Source organism: Equus asinus, chromosome 24, assembly GCF_041296235.1.
Source record: "Equus asinus isolate D_3611 breed Donkey chromosome 24, EquAss-T2T_v2, whole genome shotgun sequence".
Classification (NCBI taxonomy): Eukaryota; Metazoa; Chordata; class Mammalia; order Perissodactyla; family Equidae; genus Equus; species Equus asinus.
In genome coordinates, this window is record NC_091813.1 from 60138680 (window position 1) to 60151100 (window position 12421).

The 12421-nt window shown below is 42.5% G+C and overlaps 1 protein-coding gene across 2 annotated transcripts in view; it reads right to left on the reverse strand.

Annotated features, from left to right (window-relative positions):
- Positions 1–7463, reverse strand: part of MTCL3 (MTCL family member 3) — a 49224-nt gene extending 41761 nt beyond the window's left edge. For both annotated transcript variants that reach the window (XM_044757223.2, XM_014853480.3), the window contains exons 1-4: positions 7327–7463; positions 4228–5423; positions 3549–3773; positions 1548–1706 (exon numbers count right to left, since the gene is read on the reverse strand). In XM_044757223.2, the coding sequence (XP_044613158.2) occupies positions 1548–1706; positions 3549–3773; positions 4228–5328 (1485 nt within the window). In that variant the 5' untranslated portion in view covers positions 5329–5423; positions 7327–7463. The remainder of the gene's footprint in view (positions 1–1547; positions 1707–3548; positions 3774–4227; positions 5424–7326) is intronic.
- Between the last annotated feature and the right edge of the window lie 4958 nt (positions 7464–12421).

The following is a 12421-nucleotide window of genomic DNA, read 5'->3' on the forward strand; positions in this document are numbered from 1 at the left end:
TCTACCTACCCACATCCTGGAACTCAAACTTTCAATTTTTGACACACTTCAACTGTACATTATTGCTGAGGAAACATATATTTAAATCTATATTATTTTTATATTTGATCTCTTAACTTTAGAAAAAAATCTGTGCTGTTCTCTAATAGTAATGTCTTAGGTTTCATGATAAAAGTCACGATAGCCACAGGAGATGCTGAGAACCATCAAAAACATTTTACAACTGAATAAACTGAGGCAAGTAGAAGTTAGAGGTCTTCTAAGTTACCCAGTTAGTTACAGATGAGGATAGTAACATGGCTCCCAGTCTTCATGTTTTTCTGTTCTAACACACAGTCACCCTTGGGTATTAGCCAACAATTCTATCTCATTAAAATGATTTTGCCCTAATTTGTCATGTTAAAAAATATTTAAAGTCAGGATGATATAAGATTAAGTAGAAACTTAGATCACAAAATGGTTTACCCCTCTGAAACAGTCTTCTACAAATTCTTGACACGTACATATTCTTAATCAGACTATTGATATTTTCATTGTTACACGGTTGATATATTTTTATACCATTTTGAGATAAGCACAGCAATGGAAGGTGCAATATCTCAGTTAGTCCATGGAAAGACTAGGATTTTCATTTAAATTCTGCATATTTAAGCAGAGGAAAATATTCTAAGGACTACATATGTATTTGCTAACTCTCAATAACAGTTTTCACAAGTTGCACTGTATATTCTCAGGCAGTTTTCAAAGATGAATATTATTTTAATTCAAATTGTAACATCAAAAAGTTAATTATTTCTTGATAGATCTTTTCTGTTTCTTTCCTCCTCCAATTATTTCCTTTGATACTGATTTTGTTCTTTGAGAAGATTCAGGGGAAACATGGTAGGAATCTTCAAATAGAAGATGTGGAAGAGAACTCTGACTCTTCTACCCTAAAGGGTAGAACTTAGATGAATTGGTTAAAGTTACAATTGAGTAGATTTCAACTTGAAGCAAAGAAAACCTCTAAAGAGAGCTATACTGTGATAGCACTGGCTTCTGCAGAAGATCTGAAGGGTTAGTCACTGGTGACGCTCTAAGCATTAGATCATTTGGAGGATTTGTTATAAGGAAGATTCAAGCAATGATTAGATTAGATTAAATGGCCGTTTTCATCCCAAAAGTCTATGGTTCTATGAACTCAGTAGTAATCTCACTGGACTAGCTCTTCATCTCAACTAACACAGGGCTTATTTCTTCATAATCTTGACACCCTTTGTGCTTGGTTCAGCTGTGTAATTTAACTAACAGACACATTTGGATGACACAGGATGAAACATCAGTCATAGGTCATATGTCAGGTTAGAGGAAGGGCTAAGGTCAAAATTTTTTCTTTGCTACTTACTTATTAGTATGAAATCATATATCTGTCACTATATTGGGTGAGAACAACCAAATGTCCTATAATCATTAAAAAAGCCAATTCTTTAACAGTCATATTAGTCCTTGGGAATCTTTCCTAAAGAACTAAAAATACATAGTCCATTAAGAGATAATTGAATACTAACCTCCTTCATTTTTTCCAGTTCATTCTGTAAAGCCTGCTTTGCAATCTCAACTTCTATAAGCTGTTGTCTCAGTTTCTCATTTTCATCTTCTGTTGTCGTTCTCTTTTCTTCCACATTTTCCAATTCATGGTGGAGTCTCACAGATACATCCTTTGCAACCTAAATGAAAGCAGTTTGTAACAAGAGAATATAATTAAAGACAACAAAATAAGTTGGCTAAAGTGATATTCATACTAAAGTAACAAGAGCCAATGCTTATACAGTGTTCGCCATGTGCCAGGCATCTTTCCAGATGTTTTAAATATAAGCCATTGACATACATAAACCATTTAACTCTCACAACAATCCCATGAAATAGGTACTGTTATTATTCCTATTTTATAGATGAGGAAACTAAGTCTCAGAGATGTGAAGTAATATGCTCAAGGTCATATAGGTAACAAATGGCGAGGGGTCTGGCTCTTGACTTTGTTCCCTTAACTTCTACATGACAGTGTGGTAATAAATGTTCAATTGTGTTTTATTATGTGAGGAGAAATTTCACATATCTCCTATAATTCTACAAAAAAAAAACCTATGAGGGAGGTGCTTCTGTTAATACACATTTTAAAGACCAGAAAACAAATTTTTCACAAGTGGTGTACGGGGCTTGAATTTTGATCCTATACCTCCGGGTGTTTAGTTTTAGGAAACATTTTAGTCCTTGAGATTAAACTTCTAAAAAAATAACAGTGCGCATTTTTGCCTCCTGTTTTGAGATTACGTTGGAAATTTTAGGGTTGGGAAGAAAGGTGGAGCAGCCTGGTGTAGTGACTCAGTGCCAGGCTGTGGTTTTAGACTGGGTGGGGAGCCAGCCTGGCCACATACTAGTTGAGTTCCAGGTCTGGAAGCTTGGCACTTAACCTCTGTAAAAGGTTCAGCTTGGGCACCTGTTAAATGATGCTATTAATAATCCCTACCTTACAGTTTTGTTGTGTTTTCTTCTTGAGAACTAAGTGAGATAATAATATATGTAACAATGCTTGCACAGTGCCTGGTGCCTAGTGTGTACTCAACAAATGAGAGGAAAAGAGAAATAATACAACAACTTTCATAAAATGCTTCCTCATAGCTTTCTTTAAAACAAATATAGGATAATTACAATTGATTTGTATATTTTGACGAAGTTAATACAACTAAAATTATGTTTGTTTCCTTGTTCATGGCCATGAAGATAACATCTGATTTGCACTGTCAGAGAATCTGCCTACAGTCAAACTGAACTGAACAGCCCACACCTGCCTAAAAACTGCATTTCAAGGCTAAAATTTCTCCACTGGGGGAGATTCTGAAGAAGCAACTTCACCTTAAGAAGGAGGCTCTTTCATTTAGTTCGCTCTCCCTTTACTTCTCCAAAAGGAGCCGCAAGTGGACAGTTTTCCTTCCGGGGAGATATCGCAGAGGTAACACAGAAGGGAAGGAGTCCTGGAGGATGGGGGGCGGGGGGGGGGGGGCGGTCTTGCAGAGAGAAATCTTAACTTTAACACCTTCCCAATGCTGATCTTATTCTGGGCTCCTCCTCTGGAGGAGTCTTCATCATGCTGCTCTTGGGTGCCTGATTCTGCCTGGCCTTCACTAGGAAGACAACCCCTGGAGGGCAGATCAAGGCCAGAGCCTTCGCTCTGCCACGCCCTTGTTTCCGCCAGGGACGGAGGCGCCCTCTTCCCCCCACCTCTGGAAGAGTCACCCCCAGGAGAGCCCACAGGGCTCCCTCTCCGCAAGACCTTCCACACCCACTGGACTCTTCAAACCCACCTGTCTGTTCTGCATCTTCCCCTTCCGGGATCCTGGTATTTTGTGGTCAGCGCTGCAAAACTCCGTGTCCCTAAAGCTCTTTGCCAGTCACCACTGAAGGCCTTCAGCGCAAAAAGCCCTTGACCAGAGTTCCCCCCACCCTGCCCCGCTCCCCGCGCCCGGCGCCCCGCCGCCCCTGCTGTGCGTCCCCAGCCCGGTGCCGCAGACCTTGAGGTCCTGCTCCAGGCTGCGCAACAGCTCCCCGTCGATCTCCCCGGTCTGCGCGTAGCGGAGCCTTTTGCGCTCGGCTTTGCGGAGGCGGTACTGCAAGATCCGGCAGTTTTTGTTGGCTCTCTCCAACTCGTGGCGCATTTCCTGCAGTTGGCAGGCATCCTCCTCGAAGAAAGTGTCCCTCATCTCGTCCATCTCGGTCCTCAGCTCATCGATCTCGTTCTGAGGTGGTAACAGGCCGCGGGTCAAAATTAGCCTCTTCCCCCACCCCTCCGACATACACCGTGTACACCCCATCCCAAGTCCAAATTCCCAGCTTTACTGCCCCTTCTCCATGAGACAGGAGTGACACGGAGCTGAATGAAGGAGAAGAAACTGAAGAAACGGACCCTCTTTAGGCCTCTCTCTCCTACTCTAGCTCTATGAAAAAGTGGGACATACCATGATAAATCAGAGAAACGAAGGCCCAGATGTGGATTTAAATTAAAATCTAACGCTATCTCAGGCTGTTTTAAATCCGGAAAAGGCCGAGGAACCCCCTCTCCTCATTTCCTGTTCCTCTCCTTCTTCAAGGCTCCCTAACAGGTTAGCAGCCTTTCACCCCCGCCCGGACACGCCCTAATCCTCCGAGGCCCACACCTCCCCTCCCCCACCAGGTTCCCCCCACTCTCCTCACCTTGAGAGTCTCGTTTTCCTCTCGCAGCTTCTCCATCTCCTCCTGCATTTCTTCCTGCTCCTGGAGCTGCTGGGGGTGCGGCTGCGACGATGGGGGCGCCGCCGCCTGCATGCCCCCGCCGCTCGTGCTGCCCTCTGCGCTCTGCTGGGGGCCTTCTGCTGCCGCCGCCATTGGGGAGGCGGAAGGGAGTGCGAGGGGCTCGCAGATGGCAAGGGTGCCAGCGACCGGGGAGCTGCGGCTGCTGCTGCTGCCGCCGTTCTTAGTGTGCATCTGAGCTGCGGCCGCCGCCGCTGCCGCCCGCTCTTTCTTGAGATGGAACTGGATGAGCTCAGACTGCAGACATCCTTCCTTCCAGTAGCTCCCTCCGCCACCACTGCCACCCCCCACCACACCGCTTCCGGAGTTTCTGCTGCCAGGGCCTGGGGTTTTGCCCGCAGAGGAGGAGGATGGCGAAGGGGAGGCCCCCTCGCCGCCGCTGCCGCCCCTCTGCTGAGCCCGTACGCCTTTCCCTCGCCAGCCCCTGGGCGGCGGCGGCGGCTGCGGAGCGCCCCCCTCCCTTTCTCCGGAGCCGCCGCCGGCTCCTCCTCCTTCCCCACCCCCTCCTCCTCCTTCCCCCAGCGGAGGGGGTTCCCCGAGTTTAGAGGACACGGGTTCTAGCTCCCGGGGCGGCTCCTCCGACGGGCCAGGCCTCCTGCCGCCCACCGGGGCCAGGGTCGCCGCGGGGGCCGCTTCAGCACCAGGCGCGGTCTGGACAGCTCCCGGCGCGGCCCCTTTGGGCGCCAGGGGCGCTGCCTTCTCCGCTCCGCCTCCGCCTCCTCGGGCGATGGCTGGAGGCGCTGAGCGGCTCCCGGTCTTGTTGCCCTGCTGTTGCTGCTGCAGCTGCTGCTGTCGAACAGAATTGACTTTAGTGCCGGCCCCCGCAGGGGACCGGGCGGCCGCGGTTGTCTGTCGGACCGAATTGTCCCTCAGTCTAGCAGGTGACTGAGCACGCTGCTGCTTTCTGCTGCTGCCCTCCGGGTGCAGGCGAGCTTCTGTGGCAGCAGTGGCGGCACAAGCTGCGGCGGTGGCAGGGGCAGCGCCCCCCGTCGGTGGCTGACTCATGGCAGTCTAGAAAAAATCTACCCAATGAGATTTAGAACGGTCCATCACCAGATCATTCTCCTCCTTCCTCACTGCCACCAACCTTTCTTTCTAACCTGGCACAAAAACAAGAGAAGGGAAGCGCATAGCATGTCTGAATTGTTGCAGAGCAAAGAGTGATTTTCTTAAACAAGAGAAGCCCTAGAAAATGAGATTTTTGGAAGGCGCTTAATAGAAGCCTTGACTTTAGGAATAGGATGCACAATTATCAATTCTCATTTTGCCCAGGGAGGCGCCATCTCCTTCTGACGCCACCTCAGTAAATGACGACCTGAAAGCAACTAAATCTAACATTCTAGGGTAGCAGGTTTTGGCAAGAGTGAAATATGGAGACAGAAACGAATTGTTAGGGAGAGAGATTTAAAAAAAAAAAAAGAGGATAAGGTCAGGAGGAAGGTTCAGAAGGAAAAGGAAATGTCCACATGCTAAAGTTGTCAATACCCTCCCCGCTTTTTCGACCTTGCTTTTCCTCACTATCAAATCTGCATTTTAAAGCCTAGTTTAGTGGAGAAAGTTTTATTTAATTAATATTCCCAAGTGTCAATTAGAGGGAAAGGGTTATGATGAAGGTTCCTAGAGATTTGCTACGGATAAATGGCACTATTCTCAAACAACTCTAAACCTTAATGCTCTTGGTTAGAGAAATGTACCCAATTTCCTTTAGATGAGAACTAAGAGAAAATACAAATAATGGATGACTTTAAATCAACTTCAGTTTCAAGAAAATAATGGCATTAGGAATCATCTATATGGTTTAGTCATCAGCAACCCTAAACGGATTTTTTTAGCTTTAGGAAAAATTTTTTAAAATGCTTTTGGAAAAGTTTATTCGAGGCTGTGCACAATTTCTTAAATTACGGGTGGTGACTCTTTCTAGACTTACCCAAATTTCACAGTTCTGTGGAATCATTTTAGTTTCAAGTGTAATTGCTAGATATAAAATGTTTTCATTCTTAAGAATGAAAATGGCATGGAGGGCATATCATACATATCGTAGGCAAAGCTGTACTCTTAAAGTGCCCAGTCCCTCCTATGGAACCAAATTCTGAGATAAAATGATGCTGCATCGAAGACAGCTGGTGCATCCTCACTCATGGCGATAAGAGCAATTTCTATTGTGCATTTTTCCCAAGGCAAATCTATCACTGGGTTTTAAAATCTGGAAAATAGCAAGCCATTGCCTCCTGGGTTCTTCTCCCTAGTGATCCAGCTAGCTAGTAAGCTAATCAATTGGGTGCCTTTGCCTTAGAACTATAATTTCTCTCTAAAGTACCGAAAAGGGTATGACTAGGCAGAAAGTTCTGTTTAAAAAAAATTTTTTTTCCTATTAGGAGAGGAGATACTTGTTAGTTATTTTACTAACATTATGCCTGTTATTAGTCAACATTCAGTGATACCTCATTTTATAAAGAAAAATTATTGGAAGTATCCTTCTCCATCTCCCTTTCTCTTTCTAGGATCTCCTTCCAACTCATTTTGGAAAATAATAGAGAAGAAAGAAGACAATAGAGAAAAAATAAGTTGCCCATCAACTTATTTTCTACATGTTCTCCGGGAGCCACATGCTCCTAGAAGAGCCTAGTTCATCGGCATGGGTCACACTAACGTGGACCACCCAAACAAGTTATATTGCCAACGCAAGCTTGAATTAGGCAGAATCACTCTGGAGATAAGTGCCACCAGAGAAACGTTAAACTCGGGCCCCATACAGCTCTCACCCAAGAGAAAGCTCGTTTTACAGGAACACAGCTCCCACAATCAAAGGTACCTGGCTTCTGTCACGTGGTTCTCACAAAGTGACAAGATGCTGTGTCTCTTCAAGGCTTTGCCCGTGGAAATCACCAACCAAGCAACCCCAGCATGGCCCAAACCAACATTTTTAATCAATGGTTTCATCTGCCCACTGACCCACCCCATTTCTCATGCCCATCCCTTTAGAAATCCAGAAGAACTGCTCACTTCTCAGCAGAGGCGATGTTTCCAAGTTGATGCAAATCAACAGCCCTTCCCTTTCGATCTTCCAGGAACCTCAGGGTTTATGATTGTGTCTTTCAGAGACGAGGGAAGTTTAGCTTCGTAGTATGATGTGCGACTTTCTGGCCGAGCACGACTTTGGGCCCGCTCGCCCCAGTTCCACACCCGTTCGATTTCTCCAAACAACGGCGTTAATGTGCAGACTCAGAGGCCCCAGAGCCGGTTCCTTCATCAGTCCGCGGCTGGGGTGGATCTGCGGCTCGAAGGAGGCGAACACGCGAGGTACCACGCCGTGCCAGACGCTCCCCAGGAAGTGCACAGATATTCATGAGCTGACCTCACCAGACCCAGCAGGGGAGGGGGCGGAATTGCAAGGGAGGGTAGAAGTAACCGAAGAGAAGCTACTTTCAAAAGGAAAGAGAAAAAGGCAGGGACGGGGGGCGGGGGGGGGGGGGGGGGGCAAGACAAAAAGGCCAGAGCCACGCCCGAGATGGAAGATCGGTGGTCGCTCTCAAAGCTTTCAAAGTGCCTGCCTCACTCCAATATCCTGTGCTTGGCAGAAGATTCCCAAACGTCTCGAAATAGGAGGCACCGGTTTTCTGTAAAGCTTTGTCCTGGGCTGGATCAATTTCCATCAATTATTTACTTGAGCTCTTTTCTCAGGGAGGCGGATTCCAACAGCGTTCCGGGCGTGACTGACGTCTCCCGGTGCAGCTGCGAGGCGCTGGCGGGCGGCTGCTGGGAGTTCTCTTTGTTCGTTCACTTTAATCCTCAGCGGAGCTCTCCACGCGGTGCACTCTCCCCACCCCCAGCCCGGGCGGAGTCAGCAGACGTCGTTTCCACGAGTAGATAATGGTTGCCAGACCCAGCGTCCCGCAGACAAAGGGTTCTTGTGCAATTTAGTGCAACGACTCGTTTAGTGCAAACCGAATAACATCGGTTTACAGAGATCATTTGCAGACGGGTTTGCCTTTGGTACATTTTCTTCTCCTCTTCATTAAGTTCTAGTTTCCGCTTTGAATACAAGGAACAGTTGCCGGGATCTGTAATCTTTATAGTAGTGCATGTGGGTAACACGAATCATCAAGAGTGTATTTATAAGATATAAGCTTAAAGGGAATTCAGGGGGAAAAAGGGAATTCAGAGTACATGCCTTTACAATGTACACTAATCCACAGTGTTCCACAGTAATAATATTTTAAAAACCCAACAGGAAAATTCCCTTTTCTCTTCCAGTTTTGTTTTTTGGGGGGAGGATAGGAGCATGAAGGTCTGCCTCCTACCTCTAAGAATTCCTTGGTGAACTTGAAGGTGAGAATAAACGTAAACATTGCTTTCGAAAGGGTATTTTTTTCGTAATTAAATTTCTTTTCCAACAATATCGTGGTTTTGTAGGTAAAAGGAAGTCAATATTTTGATAAAATAATTCTTTATGCTAACATGAATTTTAGTGCAAAATTCTATTTTCCAAATGTAACATCCTGCATTAAAAATGAAATAAAACAATTTAATTATGTAACAATTTACTCAGTTTAACAATGAGTAGTTTGCATACAAGCAACACCATTACAGCAAAATAAAAAAGACGTTCAAGCCCTCGTGATTAATATCTCCAGCGATAAATAAGACAACTATAGTATCAGGACAAAACATTCACGGATTCAGCTGGTCCAAAATAGTAAGTGCCTAGTGCATGGCCAGCACTGTCCAAGGTGCTGGGTATGCAAAGATAAATTAAGAAATAATTCTGTTCTGGGGAGGCTCAAGCTTATGAATGAGAATTGGGATAATTTCCATATAACTCTATGAATACTTATGGTAAGTTGAATTGTGATGTCTGTGACATCCATGATAAATAGCTCAGACCTTGACAGCATATCAAAAATAAAAGAAAAATAAGAAAGTAAAATGTAATCACAATTTAAATTAGGCAATTTGTCATTATATACTCACACTTGAGTTGTGATTTCCTTAAAAAATATCAAGATCCACAGATCTCATTCAACTAAAAATATTTCTTCTGATTAATCTTTAAAAATAAGATAATGATATTATAAACGTACTCTGAGAACACAAAACCTACCTGATCCCTCTTCTCTAAGAACTTGCACTCTGTTCAAGTATCTATGTTTCAAATTTTTCCTAAGGTAGCATTATTTATTTCAATGCATTAGGAACTTTAAAAAGTCTGGTAAAATCAAGAATAGATTATCATGCATACTTAAATCAAGCGGTCAATGTGCTTACAATTGTCAATTTATAATTTAGTGTTATACAATTTCAGGGTTGAAAACTAATAATAAAGAATAAATATAAGTGGTATTTAAGATGCTTCTTTACTCACATAAATATGCCATTAAAAGAACTTTTGAACTGGAAATTTATCTGGTTTATTCCTTGTTTTGCTAGTTAAAATTATATTTCTCCAATTAAGCAAACCCCAAAGATGATTATTCAAAGAACTGGTCAGAATTTAGAAAGGCTTTCATATTATTTTTACTGTGCTGCAGAAGCAGACAGGCCAATTGGCCTTTTAAAGTCTGTCATAATGAATCATCCACTCTGTAACACAGTAAGACGTGGATCTTCAATCAAGGAAAGAAGGCTGAAGTCTCAACTTCAAAGCCCTTAAGAAATACATCGCCTAAAGTATCTACTCTTTCATATTCATGACCTTAAGCATATAAAGTATCTTTATCTACATAGCTTTAGAGTTTGCAGCGCCCTTTCTCTTTGTATGCTCGGAATAGTGTGAAGTAGATACTATCCTCTCCACTTAAAACATGGACTAACTGTGTTTCAGGGATATTAAGCAACTTAAGTTCAGTTTCACAATCCTAACTTGAACTTGGGTCCTCTCTTCCATCAAGTCTGCTTTTTGTATTCTTCCCGTATGCCTCTTTTCATACCATGACTTAGAAATCTGTATCTCTGAGGCTATTTTCGCACCTGTATCTTAATCTGATCTTTTCATATATCACAGACTATTTACATTTGGAGATAACACTATCCCCTCAAACTCCGTATACAATTTTTTTTCTCTCCTCCAACTGATATCAATTTCTAATCTTTTTTCTTTTAGTGAAGAAAAACAATATATTCTATATCTATTTTTCTTTTAGTGAAATCATTTGATATACTTTCCCACTAAACACTAGTTTCTTCCTTGCTTAATCTTTTCCTTTCTCTTCTATATCCATTTTTTTCTTTCAAAATATTTTTTAGGCTTTTTCTTTTTTATTTCCTGCACAATCACTACCAAAATTAAGACCCTCATAGTTCTATGTTTAGACTGCTGTAAATTCTTCCTCTATGACATAGTTTCTTTCTGCCAAATCCACACTATCCAATGCAGCCAGTTTACACCTTTATTAAACAAAATTTTCCTCACGTTACTCTGCTTACAGTCACTGCATCATGTTCATGATGCATTGTCCCCAATTATACCAAAATGCACTCTCTAACACTTCACCACACATACTCTCTGTCCTACTTAGACTTAGTCTCTCTTTTTCTCATAAGCATGTGGAGTTCGTTCTGCTTGTGCAACCTTTCTTCTTGCCATTTTCCACATTTGGCCCGTCCCTTTTCCTTTCCTGTTCAAAAGCTACCCATATTTTAAGGTTCAGCTTAAGTTTCAAATCCTTCTGTCATACAAATTTAGGCAAGTTAGTTAAACTTTCTGAGCCTCAGTTTTTTTCCACTCACTCATTCATTCATTTATCTGTACATTTAACATATATTGTTGAATGCATGTCATTAAAAGTACCAAATTTATATGATTATTATTATAAAATGGTGAAAGTAATTTTTATCACAGTGCATGGGATATGCAATAATCATAATGATAAGTCACAATTACTATGTGCTTGGCAATGTAAGCTGTCAATAAATGTTAGCTATTATTGTCATTATTCATATTTTAGGAATATTATTAGAATAATTTACACCAAATTCTACCATTTCTGAATTTCTACAACTAATGAATAATGCCACACTGTTAGAAATACTTGGTTAGTCTTGGATTATTTTGTAGTTGTCCACACAAATGGTAAATATCTTAAAATAATACTCCTGTTTCACTCGTTATCTCTAGCAGGGAGTTGGGCACAGAGAGGCTGGACAGTGGAGGGGCTGGGTTGATCGGTAGACTTCTAGTGACAGAGAAAACTTATATTTTCATGTCATCTGTTTTTGGAGAGTAATTTAGCTTGTATATAGCCATTTTCTTGACCTTTACTGACATGTATGCAGTCACAAGCCACATTTGCTTTCTGGATTACATTTTAGATAATAACTCATGAATCATAGACTTCTTGGGCTGTAAACACCATGATTCATCTTTTTATCTCTAAGCAGGCTACCCAAACCATATGATACATTGGGTTTAACCTAATTTCAGGCATCTCAATAAAGTATATTCTACAATCTCTCAGAGTAAATGTTTGCATGTTATAACTTGACATTACGACCTAAAACTAATGGCTTAATTCATATATTGGGTTAAGGCTGCTTTGTGAATGGCAGAAATTGCTACTCCACCATGAATGTTTTAGTTACTTGTGCTTTTGCTGTTGTCTAGGTTTGCAGTTGGGTATTTGTAGTCAAACTTTCATTGTATTCTTTCTATAAACACTAATGAATATTCACCCTTGGTAATTCAAGCTAATGTCTAACCACTCATTATAGCCAAAATTTTGTGGGATGTCTGTTTTCAACCTAACCCCATTTTCAATCTTATCTTAATCTTGTGGGAGATTTTTTAACAAGTCAGGTAGTTATTATGTAAATACTATCCACATTTAAGGTTACCATTAAAGTTCCCCTACTGTCACTAGTTTAATAACTCAGAATTGTCAAATTTTCTATAGCAATGCTTTAATAATCAGTTATATCACCTACTCTAAATCCTCCTTCATCAATAATTAAACTAACGTAGGGGTCGGCCCCATGGTAAAGTGGTTAAGTTTCTGTACTCCACTTCAGTGGCCCAGGGTTTCACCGGTTCAGACCTTGATCACGGACCTAGCATTGCTCCTCAAGCCATGCTGAGGTGGGGTCCCACATGGTAGAACTAGAA